Raw genomic sequence first — 21407 nt, forward strand, 5'->3', positions numbered from 1 at the left:
ATTATTATTAAATACAAATTTCTGGAATAAGTTGCGAAATATCGAGAATTTTATTATCAAGTTAATGATAAGTATTTGCAATAATTTAATATCGTGTAATCTTTGATTTTTAGTATGTAATATATCACTGGCAATTCTTAGAATTTTCATACTTAATAATTTTCGCATAGTATATATAACAACATTTCTCAAGTTTGAATAAATTTCAGTCAAATTTCAATATGTATTCATATACACATTACGTATCTATTTTGTCGACAGATATAATTAATATTTATCGTATGACGTAAAGGATGCAAGTTAAATTATGTCGCTTTATACAAGCTATTGTGTTAATAAATCACTCAAGACTCGACGGAAATAACTTACATATCTTCAAATATGTTTTAGAATAATGAAATTACTACATTCATTCTCTGATCTTATCTATAATCTTAAATAATTAAATTAGTTATTGATATCACTGTTACGAAACTATTTACATATTCATTGATATCTTCTCCGATTTGAGCTACTCAGATTGCAATATAAATTCGCTTTCTTTGAATGTAAACTTTATCGGCTAGGGAGGTACGATTTCATGCTCACGAAACACAAAAGCAATGACGTCATGATGAAAAATTGGGGTGAGACTATTGGTGGTCGATTTCGTGAGTAAAAGACTCGAGTATATTTACGTCCAAAAGTGATTCATAGCGACGTGTTCGTTTTACGATTAATTAACCTAGCGTGTGTAATTCTCACAAATCTTTAAAAGTCACGTATAGCGTCGTGTAGTAATAATTCTATCCAGTTCTGCTGTCTATATTATTGGATTTCCCTGGCGCTTCTCCGTATCTCCAAAAGTTCCGACGCAATTTTATTCTTTACACAGTATGACACTAAAGTAACTTTTTCACTGTTTGCGGCAGAAGATTTACAAATCAGACATCGGATATAATAAACATATTAAATTTCATACTAAATCAGCAGCGCTTTTAAACAGCACTTTTAATCGACGCAAAGGAGGCCAATAGATCGCAGTTGCACAACCGACATAGAAAATAGAGAGGAAAAATTAACTTTGATCGTTAGGGAATAAAACACGAAGAAGGTGCATATTGCAGGTGGATTAAGTATCCAGTTATCTTCAAGGAGACAGTCGATACAACGTCCACGAACCTCAGCACGAGTAATAGACTACTCAAACGCGAATACAAATCGTGTGAACCGAAGCGAAACAGAAGAGATCCTGCTTCTCCTTGCAATTTACCAAGTGAGAAAGAATAAGTAATGGTAGTACGAGCACATTGTCTCGAAAAGAAGGTGGTTTCGCTCTGTCGATTTAATGGGCTTGTTATTTTCTTACATATATTTTTACAACGCTTCTGTGAAGTTTAAAGGCACATTGAAACGCTAGCTTCACTACCTCCGTGCCACTTAAAAGTGAATTACGATTACAAGAATTTATATCGGTGCTTTAGAAAACTCTTCTTGGGTTTCTCCTACTTTTTTGTATTGCAAGAAGCTTTTGTTTCCTTTGTCGTTAAAAAAAGATTCGTTTTCCATTCCATTAAAAATCATTCGCAAATGGAGAGTTTGACAAAAACGAAACACGCTTCAATAAGAGTAAAATAAGAATGAAACGTATTTCGTAATCAACGAAAAATTTGACTTTATTTGACAGTTTTGATTAGTCTTTACATTAAAAATCTCTTTTCTGCTTCTACACACCTTTACACCCTGTATACAACTACTATATTACAATTACAAATTACAATTATACAAGATACGAATTAAAAGTTACTGACACTAACGATAAGCGATATTAGGAAGGTAAGAACATTATGATTGCTAGCTACATTGGTATATACATTGTATATCGACAAACTATTCCAAGAGAAATTGCAATGGATAATGGTGAAACTACACTTTTGTTTAATTTACGTAATCAAGATATTTAAATATGATTATTACGATACCATGGCTAATAATTGCCTACGCATTGAGTATGTTGTTAAAATTATTTTAAGTAGGATTAAAACTAAGTTATCACTAAGGTTATTTCAAGTACCATTCCTATCAGAAAGTTAGTAAATATTCGTTAAATGGTTCGATGTCCAGAAACGCTGTGGCATCTGGTTGTTACGCTACCGAGTAATCCGCATTCAGAAGCTACAAGGTTACGTGGGCGAGCCGGCGAAGGTGGAAGATCGGATAAAAAAAAGAAACGAAGGGGGAAAGATGGCACGAGAGGGAGAAGGAAGCAAACACACGTCGTGTACTCCCTTCGAGGGTCTATGCTTGTATCAGATACGAGGGTTAACGAGGCACGAGTTGGATTTTTAAGTCACCCGAAGACAATGTGCCGTAGCCCCCACAATCGTGTCTTTGCTTTTGGTCCTTCTTCTTCGTTTACCGTCCCTTGCCTCTCGGTTCCATCGGCCTTCGGCCTTTACCGGTTTTCTGCATCAGATATCGTATGCCCACGACCTCAGCACTGGCTATTCCTCCAGCCAAAGGTTGGCCGCCTTCCCTCCTGGGGACCAAGCGCAGTGTCCGTCGTAAAAAAGACGCAATATACCCTGTAGGATCCTCTCAGAAAATAATTACCTTTAGATTCTCGAAACCCCGCTGAGTTATCGCCGCTAAAAATCGAATCTTCGTCCCCTACGAGTAGGACACTTTTATAGGTGTTCCGAGTATCGATGATCCTTACTACGTCGAGAATTACTGAGTCATCTGGGCGAGAGGTTCTTTGTTCGGACGTTCGAAGAGTAACAAGATCTTTCTCTCGATAAACTTCACTTCCTAGAGAAGTCAACCGCAACGTTTTAACTCTACAATACCGTTTTCCTGTTTCAGCCGCAGTTCGATCGTTGTTGCTGCTTTTATCGAAAATACTTCTGAATACAGATGTAACTGATGAGCGATGAGAAAACATCATACAAAGTGATACGATATCTGTGAATAAAAACATTTTAACGTATTATGCTATTTCACGAAACCTACATTACTCAATTAGAATCGGATACCAATCTCGATATTTAAGTCAACGGCAGGTAGTTTTCAACGCTCGAAAGATGAGTATATACAACACATACATCGAGGCAGTTGTTCTATTCTTTGCGGCAGCCTAGCCATGACCTCGTTACCGGTTTAGGTATTCTTGAAACCCTTATCTAGTCGGGGGTTCTTTTACGCATTTATGCGGGAACTTTGCACGCGGGTAACCAAGGGGTGGCGTATACCAAGGATCCTTTGATGTCTGGTACGCTTGCAGCGGGCCAAAGTGCAAGCAAGAATAGTAGAGAGAAAAGAAAAAGATGAAGGAGATGCGGTAAGAGAAAGAAAGAGAGATAGAGGGCCCTTTCAACGAAGGCGTCGACCCTCGACAACGAGTGCCAGACACAATTGTCACGAAGGGTTCCACGGCACTTCGAACCTTTCCTCCTGGTACATGTACGATCTCTAACTACACCGACCGACGCGCCTATTGGCAGAACTCTCAAACTGTTACGGAACCCCCTTACAGCCTGCTGACACCCGGAAAACGTGCGGGATCAAAGATAAGGAACTAAGGAAACTTTCAGACGGCTAGTCGGTTCGGTGAACCTGCGCGCAAACAGATATCGATCAACAATATCTAGAAAGCGAAACAAAGGTAGTAAAGAACCCTGCAAGACTTCTCGCGTTATTTTTGCTCTTTGCTTTCGAGCTCTTTGATATGCTTATTCTGTGCTGTACAAAGCAGTGAGCTATGCTGCGAGAATAGAACGCAAAAAGCTAGGCTTTGTGCGTTGCGTTAAAAATTGTTTTAATGCGTCTGTTAGCGTTATGAATTAAACATCGGCTAGAATAATATATAAATTCGATATTAAGTTGCAATATATTATTTAACAAGCACAAAGTGTATAATATCGCATACAAGTTTGTAACTTTGAAGAAAAAATGCACCAACACTATGGAGTTTTCGAGGATTCTATAAAGCATTTAAGAATACAATGGTCGAACGAAATGGTCGGTGTAGAATATAGGAACTAAAAGGAATGGGAAGATACGGAGCTTCTCTCCCAGAGGACGATCTTCTGAATACTTTATGCCTTTCAAAGTGGTTCACTATTATGGCATAGCATGCAGGACCTTTCACTTTTATATGCTGTTCGGAGACATTATACGTGTATGAAAGCAAATATTTTCACGGTTTTACAAAGAAGCCAAATGACGCGTAAAGGGTATAAAAGAATGTATGGAAAGGAAATTCTAAAGAGAAATTAAGAAAATTTCACACTGTCAAAATAGAATGTCGAGCCAGCTTATAAAACGAGAGCTAACGATGAAAATATAACGCTGTCGCATCGAGAAAGAAGTCCAAAAGACTTTCAGACTGTCAAGAAATAAATTTCAATTATATATAGAGAGACGTAGAGTTATTCGAGTAGGATATTTGCTTCAGGATAAACAATTTGCTTTATAACTCATTAAACTCGATTATAAAACGCTTTTCTAGCGACCCACATTTGAAAACATATTATTTGACTGGATGTTAGTGGAGTACAAAACAGAGCGATATACGATACATTGACAACTCGAAGGCCATAATTTTCTACTAAAAAAAAGTAAAAATTTTATTGAATTAATAATAATACTATCAGTCATAATTATCATAATCTAGTAACGTGTGTATATTATTGCATTTACTTAAAGTGTTGCTTACTTTATTAATTATAATACCTCCGTGCTGACTCGACTAAATTTCCCATATAGTTTTTCGAGTTATTTTCCCATTTTTGATACCTTTTCCTTTGCCGCGCGTAAAGTATTTTGTTATTCTTTCGACATTATATTAAGGACCAATAGTATTCTATGATATTCAGCAAGTTTGATTATTCGTTATAAACGTCAAAGTCGAACTACAAAACCACACGGAAATTAAGCTGAAGGATCTGTTTCATCCGTTTGAACGTTCGAGCACACATAACCGATCAATTTTAACAAAGTCCAAAACAAAAACTATCTTCTCTAACTGTCACGCCAAATTCTTAACTGTACGCTTAACTGTACGAGAAACAAAAGGGGCGGGAAAAAAGCGTTGGCACAAAGAACCGAGATAGAGAAGAAAAGAGCGTAAGAGTGTTCGTTTCGCGAGGCGCGAAACAGCCGGCAAAATTTCGCAGGGCTTCGTGTCCCCCGCTGTCAAAATACGGTATAGAAGCAAGTTGACGAGCGAAGCTCCAAGAGTCGTGGTATAAAGGAGAACTGAAAAAAGGGCTTGGTGAATTGCGGGCTAGCTGCGGGGCCTCCGATTCTCTCTGCCCCTCGCCTTCTCTGGAGGCCCACGGCTTTGGGTCAGAAACCTAACACCTTTGCAGTGCAAAACCCACGGTACACTTATAACGAGATCTTCCCGTAGTGAGCCTTTTAAAATAAGATGACGGCGGGTGGCAGTACTACGAGGGAAGAACATAGGAAGAGGGAAAGGCAGAATGCTGAAATGCAGGTCGAAGGAACAGGAAATATTAGATTTACACGTCGTGACGCCTGCTTACAATGCACCCGCTCCGATTTTTGTTCGATCCCACTGCGATTCTGCGCATCAAGCTCCTTCCATGCACTACCAACCACAATGAACATTCTTTGTCCTCGAACAAGCGGAGTTGGATCTGCTCCTTTACAGCAAATGAAATTCGAAAGGAGTATGCGAATACACCAAATCGGAAGCTGCTGTTTGGAGACAGAAGCTTCTCGATTAACAAAATGAAATCGTGAAACAATTTTTGTTGGTATTTATCACGAAAGACGTGAGAAATATATGTGTAAAAAAAAAATGGAAAATATTACAATGTAGGAGTTGGTACGGACGACCGATGCGACGCCTCGCGATTTCGCGTCAACAAAGCTATGCGATTCGACAGTATCGTATTTTTAATGACGCCATGTGCGCAAGCGTGTGATTAGAAATGTAAAGCTGTCGAATTGTACAGCATCACCTGGTGCATGGTACAAAATCGCAACAATTCTCGTTACTCGTGCCCCACACCCCAGACCATTAACGAACTTATTTCACAGGAAGTAACGCAATGACAAGTGAACGATGCGAAAATTATTTTATTACCAACGTAAACTAATCGTAGACCTCTAAAACGCATCGTAGAACACCTACTTTCGCACGATATAGTAAAACCTGAAGAGGAAATCAAATCTTTGAAACGAATTTCATTTCACAGCAATACAGACGTAGTTCAAGTTTTAGTTGCAGGAGCTATCACGGTCGAGCGCAATCGATGATTTACGAGAAATTTATGAAAAACCTGCCGTGAGGATTCCTATGAAAACTCGAACACGTCAGACCGATCCAAAAATGATCCGCGAGGCGAGGTTAACGACCAGATCAGGCAGCTGGTACTCGCCGATACCTCAACACGCAGCCTCGAGAGATCTAATAACGTATCCATGTATGCTTGTACAAACGAGCTCGCATTTATATGTGCATGTGCATGTATGTATACAAGCGCGTGCTGCCGCTGCATGGGATATTTTTCACTTTCGCCAGCGCGGGCAAACGACGCGACGCGACGTGGGCGTGCGTATATACCCTGTGCACGCACACACGTTGTTATATATCGCCAGCTTCTCACCCACGTGTGATCTCGATGTAGTACGCATATAGATATAGGGTGTACCCTTATTGCAATCTTTTGAGAATAACGAAACTTTAACAAAAAAAAAAAGTCTTATCACCATGCAGACAACATGTATATTCAGCTTCGGAATTCAATGAATTCAGACGTTTTGATGTCTCGAATCGTTAGTAGACTGCGCATTCTTATGGATTTATGGGACATCCGAAGGTGTAAAAATGCAGAAAATGCACAGACGCGCGTATAAATATGTGAAATATTCGATGTGTAATATTTAATATCCTATTTAAGACTGTAAAAGAAATTTCCGCCTAAATTGCATTTTTTACATCACATTCGTAAAAATATAAATTTACATAAATATCCGATCGTTAGAATTCGGAAGCTGAATTGATATTTTTTCACGAATACTTTGAAAGCAGAAAATGAGGTACCTATATATATTTGCATATTACGCAATACTATGGTTTACGATTAATTAGAAGAAACTATAATACTATTCTGGTTGGGGTGCAATAAGTAATGCTTTAATCAAGTTGCTTTCGAATAAACCCTTGAACGCGTTGACAGTTCAATCTTGGTAAGAAAATTCATTCGAAGATAGAATTTATTCGAACACCTTCTACGATCGTTTGGCCGTATTACTCGGATGATAAGTATCGTTGTAAGAAGCAAGTGTGATACGTTAGACCCACCCTCTATATAATACAGGAGGCTGACTGTTTAGCATATATCGAACGAGTACGTGGGTTCTTCCTTCGCCAACGGGGGTCTCCTCTGAATAACCCATAAGTCCTAGGCAAGTCCTGCACGTCGTTTGTACACCCTCCCTGTTCCTTCTTAGTTTATCCTCTTTCATTACTGCAAGGCTGATTCTCTCTCCGTTTCTCTTCGCAGGCCATAGGTCACATCCAGGAAGGCGTAACTTCACGCGACACCAGTTATAATTCACTCTAGAGGATCGTAAGCAAGCAAGAAAAAAGGGGGAATGAAGGAAAAGGAAAAAGACGAAGCGCGTGTCGTTGGGTTATTTCACCGTTTCGGTGATACTTTTTTCAGTCTTTCCGAAATTCAACCGTCTCTTTATAGTTTTAGCCAGCGGAAGGATTAAAAGAACCTTTTCACTCGAGTATTTTGTTACACTGAAGTCCCTGACATTCTTCACTGTCTATCGTGAAGAATTTCCAAGGCTATAAAGCTTGCGTTTCAAACGAAACTTTTGTTCATTTTTCAACAATTTCCGCCGTAATGGTTCTCACTGTGACTTTTCTGTTTGTGTTGTCGCACATTATACCTTCCATTTCCCTTAATTTCACCAATTAAGTATTTTTCAAATCTTTAAACAGAAGGAATCGAAAGGAATCTTATAAATCTAAAAGAGAAACGAACCAAACATGTAAATTCTCTAGAAAAATATTTAATAGGAATCCGCCATCTAGTCTTGTATAACAGTGATTTCATACGTCGCGATCATCCAAAGGTTCTTCTAACAACAACACGGTGATTTATTTTCATATGTCCGCGTAAAATATGTTTCTTTCGTCTCGCGGTTAAATCTGGTTCATTGTCCTATGACGAAGAGCAGGGACAGTAGATGGACTCTTCGTATTGTAGGTAACCCTGGCCCCGTTTATTTGTCGAGGGGTAGTATGGTAGCGAAACGGGAACCAAAGCAAACCTGCGACGGGTTGGGACGTGATTCTGGCATCGGGAGCTAAAATAATATTGTTCCTGGCGTGCACCCTCGAAATACGATTGCGAGCTTCGGCTAGGTCGTTACATCGTGCGGTAACGATAGTAAAAGCCTACCGAACGTTAACTGACAGATGGGTGGGCTGATTGAGACGTTGTCGCCACTGCGGAGAGGACATATGGCACCGTACTAGCAATCAGGGCTCGGACACGAAGAAGATTACGTGGCAGCTGAATTTATCGTGACGTTGAATCGCATGTCCTTCCCTTGTACCTCGTTCGTGCTCTTCGATCGACGTTGCTCGTTAAGAAGGATTCGCCAGGAAGTCGACTCCAAAGAACCGGCTATCCTGATTCTTTCAAATCCCTCGCTGTCGATCTTCCTCGCTCTCGGCTTTAATCCTTCGAGCTGTGAACTTTGCCACGTCATCCAACCAGTCCTTTTATTTCCAAATTATGTAAGGGAAAAGTTCTTTTCAGTCGCTCAGGAATCGTTTCTTAAGGAATCAATCTGCTCAACTAAATACATTAGTCCATGTTACCATGGACTCAGAAAAATCTTTTCAATCCTCTCACGTACGAACTCTTAAAATTTTATTTACGTGTACAACGCTTTTACTTGCACGTTGATTTAGGTTATATACACGTATTGATTTATATGTTAATTAATTTATTCTAGAGAGCCAGCTATGTGCAATTATCGTAAACACAAGTTCAAAAGCATTTACTCATTTACATATAGACTTTTTTTAATCTTGCTGTAGTCTTAGAATTTGTACACTTAAATTTTATATCCAAACGAGAAGACGTTTAACATTTTAAGGAAGTTTCCGGCAGAAAATTAAAATGAAAAATCACGCGTGTCGGTAACGACTATTTCATTCTTTCCACAAATTTAACATTAAAAAAACATTAACTACAGCAACTCGAGTACCTTTTACAAATTGCAATATATCTGTCATCATTATTGAAAGAACGAAAAACATATCTAGTTAAAGAAAGAAAACTTAGAAGAAAGTTATCAACTATATATATGAAGCGATTTATTTAAGTACGACTCATGTTATTATAAAGCAACAGGAATTGCGTACAGGAATATACGCAGAAATCTGAAACCTTCGCACATGCTAAAACAAGTTAACGAGGTACTAAATCCATCGAACTTTTCATCATAAACCAGGGAATGGAAGCAAGCTTCGCACAGTGAGAGTGGATCGTCAAGTAACAACTACAAAATACACCGTCCGGTCCGCGGAATAACAAAACCGCTTACTCTTCGTTCGACTCATGACTGACGTATGAATACATCCCGAATTCCAGGAAAAGAACTGACCTACCAGTACACGTGTTCCGTGACAACGCAGCTCTTTACCCCCGTCTGTCCGGAGGAAAGATCAATCTTCCGTCAGGAGTCTCACTGGCAGATTTATCACTAGAGGCTACCAAGGGATGAGGAGTCGTGCAAGGGCGATTTCCGACCAGGAGATAGAAGGACATCGAACGTAAAAAGGCAGAGCATCCCCTGCTGTGGGGCTCCTGAAGACCCTAGCTGAGATGGCATCTACGCGCTCTAAAGCCTTCGGATGTTTAAGTGGATGGACCTTACCATGTGTTCCTTTTCACGGCACCGATGCTTTGATAATTTCAGAGACACATCCGAAATTCCGTCTGCTGTCAGAGGAATGACATACAACAAGACAGGACACTTCAAACGTAAAAGCGTATAAAAGTACTCGTGTTTGTACGTGTAGGTACGACTTGTCTTCGTCCATTTATGTTTAATCGGTTCTCAAGGCCGGTGTGTGAAATCGCGTTGTAGACCAGTTCTTTATCCCGAGGGCAGTAACGTTGACTTAATTAAAAATGAAAGAAAGGAAATGAGATGGTACGGATAAAATGTTCAGTTAACATTGACAACAAAATTCAGAATATTAATTTTTGATCCGATACGTAAGTGAAAACGCGCTTGTTTATAACGATTGAAAATTCGAATCTTCCAACTGAACTAAACGTATGCTGTATTATTTTAATATACATAGGTTTTAAATTATACAAACGAATTTCGTTTGCGTGCCTCTACGTATTAAACCAATTACTGCGACTATCCTGAGAAATAGAACCAAATCACTTCCTTTGTCAAAAATTGTGGCCGATATGCCAACCACAAAGTCTACACACAGTCCGCTTGTAACATGCAGTCACGAAACGCTAAATTATCCGCATAAACTTCCAGAACGGCGGTATTTTAGAGTTCTCTTTTCTACGGTAGTTCGTTCTAGGTAGCAACATAAAAGGTTAAGGACGGGTACCACTTAAGGAACCATTTGTCAGGAACTGTTTGTGGCCCTTGGAAAGAGTTCGGCCGTTTAGTTGCCGAGTCACCTTGTATAAGGGCCGATGCATCGAGGTCTATACGTCAGAAAAATGTTTTCTCCCATCACGAGTACAAGCTCGTGTATACCGGAGCGAACAGCGTTCCTGGATAAAAAGGTTTTATTCTGGCGGTGAGCCTGAATCACGATCTTATATTGAATCGAGGGAAGGCAGCATATTTCCTAAGTACTTCAACTACGCGAGATATTTTTCACAAGAGATCCTGTAGGAACGGCAGACTCATCTTCGAGAAACAGATGCTCGTTAAGATCCTGTCACTCAGAACTCGCTGCGTGGAAGCGAAAAAAGACTCAGGAATAAAAACTAAAAGATTCCTCGCAAGGATAATGCTGAAAAATCGATAAACGCTCCCGTTGATAGGTAGGAAAAGATGCAAAGGAAGGATAAAATAAAGAGTATGCAAGAGATACGATCGATTTACGAGAATTCAATACGGTTCAAATTAAACTGAAAACAGAAACCTCAGAAAAATTGCCTCTTACGAATCTTCGTCAAGAATAATCATCCAACGATAAATCAATTCACAGACGCCGCGATATAAATAAAAAATATAAGAATAGTTATATTAACATATACTTATAAATACTTCACCTACTCTCTTTTGTTATTCAAATTGAATAGACTGCGAAGAATGCTTGCTAAGCATAACACTGCGACGTACAGGGGAGCCATCGCTCATCTGTCAATACGCGCAGCAAATCTATCGATATTCTTATATCTTACAAATCCAATTCATAAACTAGCTTTAAAATATTAGCCGTAAAATATATTTTCATCAGATACTTATCGTATATGTATATGGATATTTAAAAATATCTGTATTTCAATATTTATAAAATATCATATTTGAAAAATTTCTTGTAGAAGCAGATCCTCTTGGGTTACATCTCACGATAGCCCTCGGTAGAAAGAAAAAATCTCCCAAGTGCCATTGGAAAACAAGCGTATAACCGTTTTCACCCTCGTACTATCGCGTCTCTGAATTCTCCAGGGATTAAAAGAGCTCATGCCCACATAAAAGACAATCACGTTACGGTTTCATTTGATACACAATTCTCTTTCAATTTTATTACACTGCTATTACAATTGCTTTTTAGATTAATATAGGTTGTCATCTCAAAGTTGGTTATAACAAATTTACCCGTAACGATATACGATAAAGCGAATATCATTTATCCATACATAAAGCACCTTTATTCGTGCATTACCGAATATATAGAAGTAGTGGAAGGTATTTGTATCGTGTATACCATACGCGAAGAGATTTCAATTTCGTTGTTGGGAAAAGTAACACGTGTCGTGCATCGAAACTTATCAGAGCTACTTTAGTAGGATTTTCTTCTTTCGCTGGGCAGAAAAAGACACGAGGTAAAACGCGCCGTCCGCTCTCGGAAGAAAATCCACGGGGGTCCTGTATCTCTCCGGACGGCTCCTCATGTAAATGTCTGACCAACACATCCCGTAGAGTGTCCCTGGCACGTAGGTTGAACGAAACGAGCTGACGCACACAAGCGAAAACTTAAGGCGCGGATCTTAACGAGGAGTCGAAGATTGATGCGGACAACGGTGCAGCATTCGCCCGCTGGTCCATCTTGAAACCATACACGAGCGTTTCCTCGCAGCCATTCCCTCGTAACGTATTCTTCTCTGTCGCCTGTGCATCGACAGATACCATCTACCAATTTTTTCTTTACCTTCACCCATTTCTGTCCCTATAGTTTCTCAACATTTGCCCATATTTATCTACATACGTGACTAATTCGTCCGTTTCGTTTCGAACTCGGTGGTATCCTCAAAACATTACAAGAATTTAATGTATCGCGTCACAGTGAGATATAAGACAATTTACCGCGTTCGTTTGGATAACGACGTTACAGGTATGCTGTTAGCAAACGCGAGGTTATATACGTTGAATAAGCAGAAAGTAAGCATAACATTTTATCATTTCACGGAGCCGCCGTTTGCTACGCCACTGTGCGTGCATAAACGTTTTCACGGAGCCCAGGCGGGACCTTTGAGGCCACCCCACTCCTGAAGTAACATCAAGATGGGCCTGTCAGGCCCTAACTAGCTAAGGTCGGACCCAAGCCGGACTCACACGAGTGAAACACCGCCTCCGGCACAAGATTGTCGGAGTGCACACCACTATCGTGTTTTGACACGGACTTCTGACGGATGATGCTCGTGCGCATCATTGTGGTTTGACGTTTTCCTGATTGAACACCGCAATAATTTTACAACAAGCGCTTTCTCTTCGTATGCAAATTCGTTAAATAGAAAGTTATCGGACCAAGGAATTTTAATCCGGCTGTTAAAACTTATTATCGCATTTGCGGTACAATCTTTTACGTGTACGGATTTAACGCAGACTTAATTCAAAATTTATAAAGTGGTTCGAAATACTAAGTATAAGCAGGCTACTTATCATACATTAAATGGATTGCAAAAAAAAAAAGAAGTATAAAGCACAAATACTACGCGTAGGAGGATACACAGCTGTTGCGTTATGAAGATAATACATTTATTAACCAGCATATGAAGGTATATTGTACTTTATGTCGGCATCATTTAATTGTCAACCCAATATTTTAAAAACTATGGATAACTGTTAATGAAGAGGAATACGTTATCGGACGACGAATGATAAATTAAGAACGCCGAAAACAAGATTCCTACTTATTAACACAATGTATCTCGTAATGTTTATTATTTTCATACGACTAATGTAGTAGGCAACATCGTGGCCGATAGACGAGCGTAATTTACTTGTCGGTTTGAAGAGCGAGGAAACGAAAATCGGAATGTAGCGTGACACCAGTGGAATTCAGTTATCTTATCCAAAGCGGATGCTACACGATACGAAAGTGGTAGCAAGCTCGTAAGGCCGTAACACCTTAAGATAACTCTAAAATTTTAGGGTCGTGAGGTGTCTTGGGACCTCGATTCAACGAAGAAAGAAAGTCGCTTCGAGAAACGCCAAGAATATCGGAGAAAGAATCATTGGGGATACACGATAAACGTGTACAAATAACGTTTCCTTATCTTCACCTTGCAACGGTATAAAAGTGTATATAATCTACTCGAGCAACGTGGCCTGCCTTCACAATTTTTCAAAACGTAAGGAGTTAACATAATTCCTGTAAGTGGCTCTTATAAGCGCGTTCGATGTTCGACTCGTGATAAATCCAACTTTGGACTCTCACTCTCTCTCTCACCTTCGTGTATATATATCTGTTTTTTTTTACGCCATAAGACTTAATGAACGAAAACTACTTTGAGAACGTATAAGCCGATAACCGTAATTAATCACCGGTCAATATCTTCATCGGCACTCCTTTCCATTATGATTGCGGCCGAACGAGGCAACAGAGTGGAACATGGCCGATCGAGATCAATTTCTTGCGATGCTTGTTCGTGAAGGAACGTAAGCGAATACGGGAAACCCTATAGTAAATACCGAAATTGGAAACCTCCTTCTTCCAGGAAGCGTGAATACAGCTCGAAAAACCCGTGGTCCATATGGAGAGCGACCCAAGGGGCCCTCCAAAATCGGTATTCAGGGCTCTATCTGAACAGGCCCAATCGGCAGCATGGCCATCCAACTAAAATGAGAAACCAACGGAAAAAAAGCAATAGAACCGGACGACTCGCACGAAAACAAGACTAAAAGAAGCGACTGTCGATTATTCGATGTCTAAACAAACTAGGGTCGGTCCAGCTAACCCCATGCTACGTTCGTTTAACAAGGACCTCGTTATAATATTTTATTGCGTCCCGTGTATATACTATACCACCTTATAATACCAATCTCGTTTCCTCGTTTTACCTCGAATATTTTTTTGCCTACAAAATGATATCGCCAAACGGCGACAAAACAGTCGTATAAATAAAAACCAAGGCATAGGACACAAAATGTACAGGGAAGAAACAAGTTAAAATGTAGATCGTAACTTTCATTTGACGGAAAGAGAATTTGGTGATTCGAAGCAGGAGTGGATGATCGAGCTCTTATGGACTTTAAATTACTATATTGGATTACGATAAAAATTTTGAATTATAATTATCAATTTATATTTGATTATTCGGTTCTTCTATATCTTATATATCTAATACGGAGATAAAGCCACGTTACAGTATATTAATATAACGTAGATAAAATTAGAAAATTTTATGACGTGTGAAATTTCAGGCAATTGCTCAAGATATACGAATGAAATAAAAATATAATGAAATGTTGCTGGTTAGGAAAATGAAAGATGATGCAACGAAAAATGCCTCTAATAAACCTATCGAAGATAAATAACCATCAACCGTAACAGTAATACATTTTTTCCTACGTTCTCTTTCATAAATCATGAATATTGGAAGTGATCTTACACTTTTAAACGATAGTGTATAATTTCAACCAATAAAATCCCGTAATAAAAATGTTTCGTTATTAACAACAACTAGCTAAGTATTTCCTCTAACAGCGAAATGTGTTCACACTTTACCAACAAAACATATTTATTGCAAAAGCGGTATTCTTATTACCTATCCTTCAATGACACAAAAACAAGTTCTGCTTTTATATTAAACAGGATAAACCACTATATACGTACATATTTAAGCCAAGAAACGCTATCCCATCCAGTTGGAGATGAATATCTACTTCGACGAGGTTAATACACGCCTCTGGGAGTTGTAAAAGATCTTAAAATCCTCGCATATAAATATCGAATTTCATTCGCCATGTTCTTCTAAGTAATATAAGTACCAAAAATTTTGATGTTTATGAAAATGACATTAATCGCAAACGAGTAATATTTTAATATCTAAATCTTAATATGTAAGTTTAGAAATAATAAATAATTCAAATTAGTTCCTCGAGAACGTACCGATTTAATCCCTTCCGTTTGAACGAACATCGCGCTGCCAATACACTCGAAATTTATAGGCGCGATTAATGACGCCGTCTCTAAATAGCAAATCGTACGATCCGATTCCTTTCATTCGTTGGGGCGACGCGCGTTGGCGCTAAACACAATTCGATTTCAGGCAAGGCTTTTGACGCGAACACGTTTGAGTTAACCAAAGAGGCCTGAGTAGATATGCATATGAAATGCGTGTCGTCGACCGTGGAACGAAGCGCGAAGTGCGTGGCTGAAAACGCGCAATGCTACACGCGAGCGCGTTTCTCTCAGCGGAGAATCGGGGCGAATCAACGAATCGGCAATTCGCTCGACTTCAGGTGTCGTCGAAACACACGTCTCTTCTCTTTCTGCACGGTGTGGCGCGGTGCGCCGATAGGCTAGCCAACCGGCTCGACGCTTTTCGCGGATCAACGAGCCGAGAGCGAATTATCCGCCGCCGTGGAAGTTATCGTGGAAATATTGGAAAGTTCGTGGCGTTGAGTGGCTTTTACCTGTTTCCGGTGCAACGATTCTCCTCTGCACTGGCTACCGAGCTCAGCGACGATTTTTGACTAACAGCAAATACAAGTGAAAAAAAAAAAAGAAAAAGAAAAAACAAAATGCTCCAAACGAGTATACGTGTGACGGGGAAGAATGAAGATCGGGAACGTGAGAATGGAACAAACGATCGAGTATCGTCGGACGGATTTGTCGAGCTCCCTGAAACCAACCACATCGTCCGTGAGATTTTAATGGATCGTTGAACCGTGCTGCTCCTGAGCATTCATATATTGGTTTAATCGTACTTTTATTAGAATATCGTGGTACATAAGTATTTGTAAATTGAAAGAACGCTTCGTGCTTCGAACATCGGTACTTAGACAAGTATGGGACAATTAGTGGGTACGGAGGATTATCGTAAAACTTCATTGAGAGATTAAGTTTTAGTACTTTAATCTATTATTTAAAAAGACAGAGTTCCATGAAATTAATTGCATTGTTCATAATATGGAATTTTTAAGTCTAATTATACATCAGAGAAAATAATCGTTTATATTTATTTAACATTTTCATTTTTTGAACCGTTAAACACTACAGCATTTCGAACAAAGTGATAAATGCTCACTTCTATTATTATTAAAATAAGGAATATGCAACTCTGTACTCATAATATGGACTCAACAGGGATTTAGTATTCCGGGAACCTTTTACACAATTGAATTAATACTACGAGCAAAACTTTATAAGTCATCAGTACTAACAGTTTTCTTCCATAAATATAACAAATTTAGTAAAAAATAAAATAAATAAAATTCTATAATTACAAACCAATTGATTGTTTCATTCGCTATAAAATCGCGGAATTATAGAACACCGGAAGTTTATAATCTACAATTTGTCACGCGATGGTTCAAAATAACCCCACTCTTTCCAACGTATCTCGTTTTCACGGATTTCGATTGACGAAAATTTACATTTTATAAGGACTCTCTTACGCTAAAATGATGTTATTAGTTATTAAGTCATTATTAATGGTTAATAATGTATAGTTATGGTAAAAAAGGACCTTAACATAGTAAGAATTTGCACTAATAGAAAATAATGAAAGCAGAGGGAATGAGTACATTCTTTGCTTCATTCAAGTGGAGAGTGAACACTGTTTTCAACCATCACAAAAAATGTTCAACGTGGACCCAGTGTGGACATTTTTTCTTTATAACTAAACTGAGGATTTTTATGAAAATTTAGATTTCTACAAATGCGAAAAAAGAAACGAGAATTACTAGTATCCTACTTTAGATCCTTTCGCACTTTGTATTTTACATACATTGTACATATTTTGCGCGATTAAATTTGGCGTAAATGCATAAAAACCTGCAGTCTATTTATAAACCTTTGTAAGTAAATAATTCCATACTTTTAGTTGAAATGCCGTAAAATCGCTAAAAATGGGCATTCCTCGCTGTTTTCCTTACCTTTCAATCACCAACAACATCATTTTTGCGCTTGTTACTTTAATGAAATATTCTTAGAATACCCCTTCTTTTCTAATAACTTCTAAAAAAAGGCCACGTACATATTGTTGAAGAAAAGATGTGTAGCGAAGCGAGTTCTACGATCTAATTTTACACGCAACATACTTACATACATGAGCCTTTATATCACAGCAGATACCGATAAATTACCATTAACTCGAGTACAAGGATTTATGACACTTTTGCTATGTTGTAAATTATCTCTACTTGACCTATAGCATTTCAATGCTCAATTAAGCATATCGACAGTCTACTGTTATATATTAAATTCCGTGCAATTTTCAGCTGTTGACGGGGGCAATAGGTTTGCCGTATGAATGTAAGTCGGTGATAATTATTCATTAGCCGAGTGAAATCTCGGTACTAGGAGCCTTTAACGTCATCGATTCCTCACTGTCCGCTGCTCAATTATGATGCTATGCGCTAATCGCTATCTTAATGGGATTTTGATCGGTGGTTAAACTTTTTCTCGTCGGTACGTACTTTAATGGATTGTTAAGTTACTCGGACTAAAAAATTCTTTTAAATTGCATATAAGACGTACACTTCAAAAAAATTATACATATATCGGCATAAGTTATTCTAAACAATGATGTCTTTTTGAATATAGATTGAAAATGTATTTGATTTATATTCTATAGTGATAAAGAAAATAGAAAAATAAATTAGTGCATAATTTTTACAACAATACAGATAAATGTCAAATTAAGACACTCTGTTTCTAAGAACTTTTAGATACCTTAATATCTTATGAAGAATAAAATATTAATTTCAGCCATCGCAATAGATTGGTAACATAGTCCGCACTAATATTGTAAATACAACCATGTAAAGATACGTAAGTAAAGTTACGTTGTTCTATCTATGAAAACAAGTATTTTATTCGTGTTTACATTGAGTGTATGTATGAAAATAAATCATACAGCGCTACGTACCAAAGGTAATCTTATTATGTAAACAAAGATTTCAGAACTTTTTGAGAGATCAAGATGACATCGCTATAAACAATTTTGTTGATGTTAAAACGAGATGAATGAAATATTTCTTCTAGACGTACAAAAAGTTCTTATCGAATATTAATCGAATATTATATATATATATATATATATATATATATATATATATATATATATATATATATATATATAGTGAATAAGGTTTACCAAGGACATATGAGTAAAAAATATGTTCAGGAACGACGCAGCGACTTAGTAGAAGCGTGAATGCAAGCGTAAACGAATTGTACACCTTTGCTTACCCATTAGTTTCCGCACTTCTGCCTGGCTGAGAAAAAGGTTGAAGTAACTTGCACCTGGCCGCACGAGAACGAACAGCAACACTGCCAATTTTAGGAGCATCGTGTCCACCACGTGCTTAACCGGTTGTACGTACTGAGTAGTCGTAAACACGAGATACGTTATGCTGTAAACAACGTTAAAGTCTTCTAACACGACTCATGGTCCACGAGTATCGTAAATCGGTGCCGATTTCACGGATACAGACGCACGTGACAGCACCTCTCTCCGCCACGGTATTCACGACCGGATGAGAATAGGCACGGAGCGTCGATGATATCGTACGACTTCTCTCAACGAACCAGATTTTTTGACAGTTCGTCGCGTGAAACTCGTTGAATCGTGTGAACCGCACTTGGGATATTACAGGCGTGAAATGTTGACGAACTACTTCGACAGTGTCCGTTTATTCACGAGACAACGCGTACGAGAGACGAGCGAAAGATTAAGCGGAAAATAAGAGACGAAACGAGAATGCACACGCGAGGAGGAAGAGCGCGCGACGTAGGTAGTTGCCTCGTGAAAGCCACAACCAGTTGTGTGCTCCGACCGCCATGGGTCGAGCGGGGTCGACGCAGGCTCACCGAGCCGAAACTGGCCGAGTCCGGCCGAACGAAACCGAAGTCCACCCACGAGAAACGCACGTTCTAGCCGTTCTACGGATCGGATGGCCTCGGTCTTTCGATGCAGCAGCAACCAACGAGAGAATTAAAATTGAGATTCGCAGGAAAGCCGTTAAGATTTACGAGGGAGGATAATCGGGCTACATTTTTCGAGATACCAACCATTCGTTTTTGTAATCGGTACGACGTGCACGGAAGGTGTTGAGTTAACTTTTTATGAAAATCAGTGAACCGAAACGAGGCTCGTGAATCAGTTGCAGCGCGCGCTTTTGTTTCGTTCACTCGGATGTTACTTGTTGCATTTTCGTGACATGCTTACACGCTGTATGTATGTATGTATGTATGTATGTATGTATGTATGTATGTACATACTATGATTTTCAAGCTTGAAAACCGCAGGTTACGAAACAACGCGTTCGAAGAAATTCCAAATTTTATCGAATAAATTCTTTTAAATGCTTACAATGTAACTAATTCCAAATAATATCTAGAATACCTTTAAAATAATAAATAATTATAAGAAACTAGTAATTCGTAATTTTTTCGATAAAACAAAGTCTATATATATATATTAATATTTAATATGCAAAATCCAATTGTAAGGTATAAACTGTAGTGTATACTTTCTGTCGACCTTACTGTCCTTATGGAATTCATTAGAAAATTGTATGGAGAAAAATCGAAAGCGTTTGTAAGATTTGTATTAATTTTGTTTAAAATTTATTGTTTAATTTATTATTTAATAACTGTTTAATACTGTTTAATATTTATTGTTGGAATTCTAAATTAGATCATGTGGAAATCCTATTATATTATACATATTTAACACTGCAAACGAGTAGTAGAATCTCGATATCTGCAGCCTCGATTTCACGAAACCTAGATTGCTGTATCCAGCAGCGTTAAATTTGATCAGGGTAGAGTCATCTGTAATTTCTATGTTCGTTATTTACATAATTTGTAGCGAGAACGCCCACGTAGACGTTTACAAATCACGACCCTCTTTAGTTCTTTTTCCTCTTCGTTCTAGTCTATCAGGATGCGCCTGATTACTGAACGTCATTATTACGGACCAAGAGATGAACTGAGACAAAAAGTTCTGCTATGAAAGCAAAACAGACAAAACGAGCGACTGAAAGTACAAGGAAGCAGAAAAAGATAACAAGTAGAATTCTATTGAATATTTGTAGCTAACTGAGAAGTTTATGGGAATAGAAAAGAGAAATTGTCTACGAAAGGCAAAATAAAATAGTATTAATTTCTCTATTATATAACCAGCATTTCTCATATGTATTCATCTTCAAACTTGATCTTTCAGTGTTACCGTGTGCCACCTGTCTATAAAAAACACAAATTCGCTCAATTTTTCTTCTTATGTTATTTAAAGCTATTAAACTTAAAACTAATCAAAGCCATTGTCATATAATTAATAAGAAACGCAAATAACAACAAAGAACATAGATAAAAGTACATATCTAGATTGTTTGTTCAACTGATAAATTTACTTCGTTATAATTTATATGCAGTTTAAGAACCAGCCATGTATGTCTGCGAAGAATCGTAAGAATTTTTACAACGATTATTTTCATGGTTACTCTGGTTGTGAATACAATGTACAATATAAAGCACTGTAGTAGAGCCTAGTATATATCTCTGATTGTGAGAGGTCTATGCCATGAAGCTTCATTTAATCTAGAGCAAATACGGGGCGCTTCGCTTAAATCAAGACAGAGTTAAGGAGAGAGAACAGTTTCCTTTGTCGGCTCTAATCTGAACAAACAGCCATATACCACGATTGTGTCGTCTAGAAATTCTTGTTTTATCCAAAATTACCCCAGTAGTGGCTACTGTAGAG

General features: G+C 38.3%; 1 protein-coding gene across 1 annotated transcript in view; it reads right to left on the reverse strand.

Annotated features, from left to right (window-relative positions):
• Nucleotides 1–19682, reverse strand: part of LOC122571601 (tyrosine-protein kinase Drl-like) — a 29140-nt gene extending 9458 nt beyond the window's left edge. Inside the window, exon 1 of the mRNA XM_043735559.1 lies at nt 18893–19682. Coding sequence (XP_043591494.1) covers nt 18893–18992 — 100 coding nt within the window. The 5' untranslated portion in view covers nt 18993–19682. The remainder of the gene's footprint in view (nt 1–18892) is intronic.
• Nucleotides 19683–21407: the final 1725 nt, after the last annotated feature.

The sequence above is a fragment of the Bombus pyrosoma genome, linkage group LG10, assembly GCF_014825855.1.
Source record: "Bombus pyrosoma isolate SC7728 linkage group LG10, ASM1482585v1, whole genome shotgun sequence".
Lineage (NCBI taxonomy): Eukaryota > Metazoa > Arthropoda > Insecta > Hymenoptera > Apidae > Bombus > Bombus pyrosoma.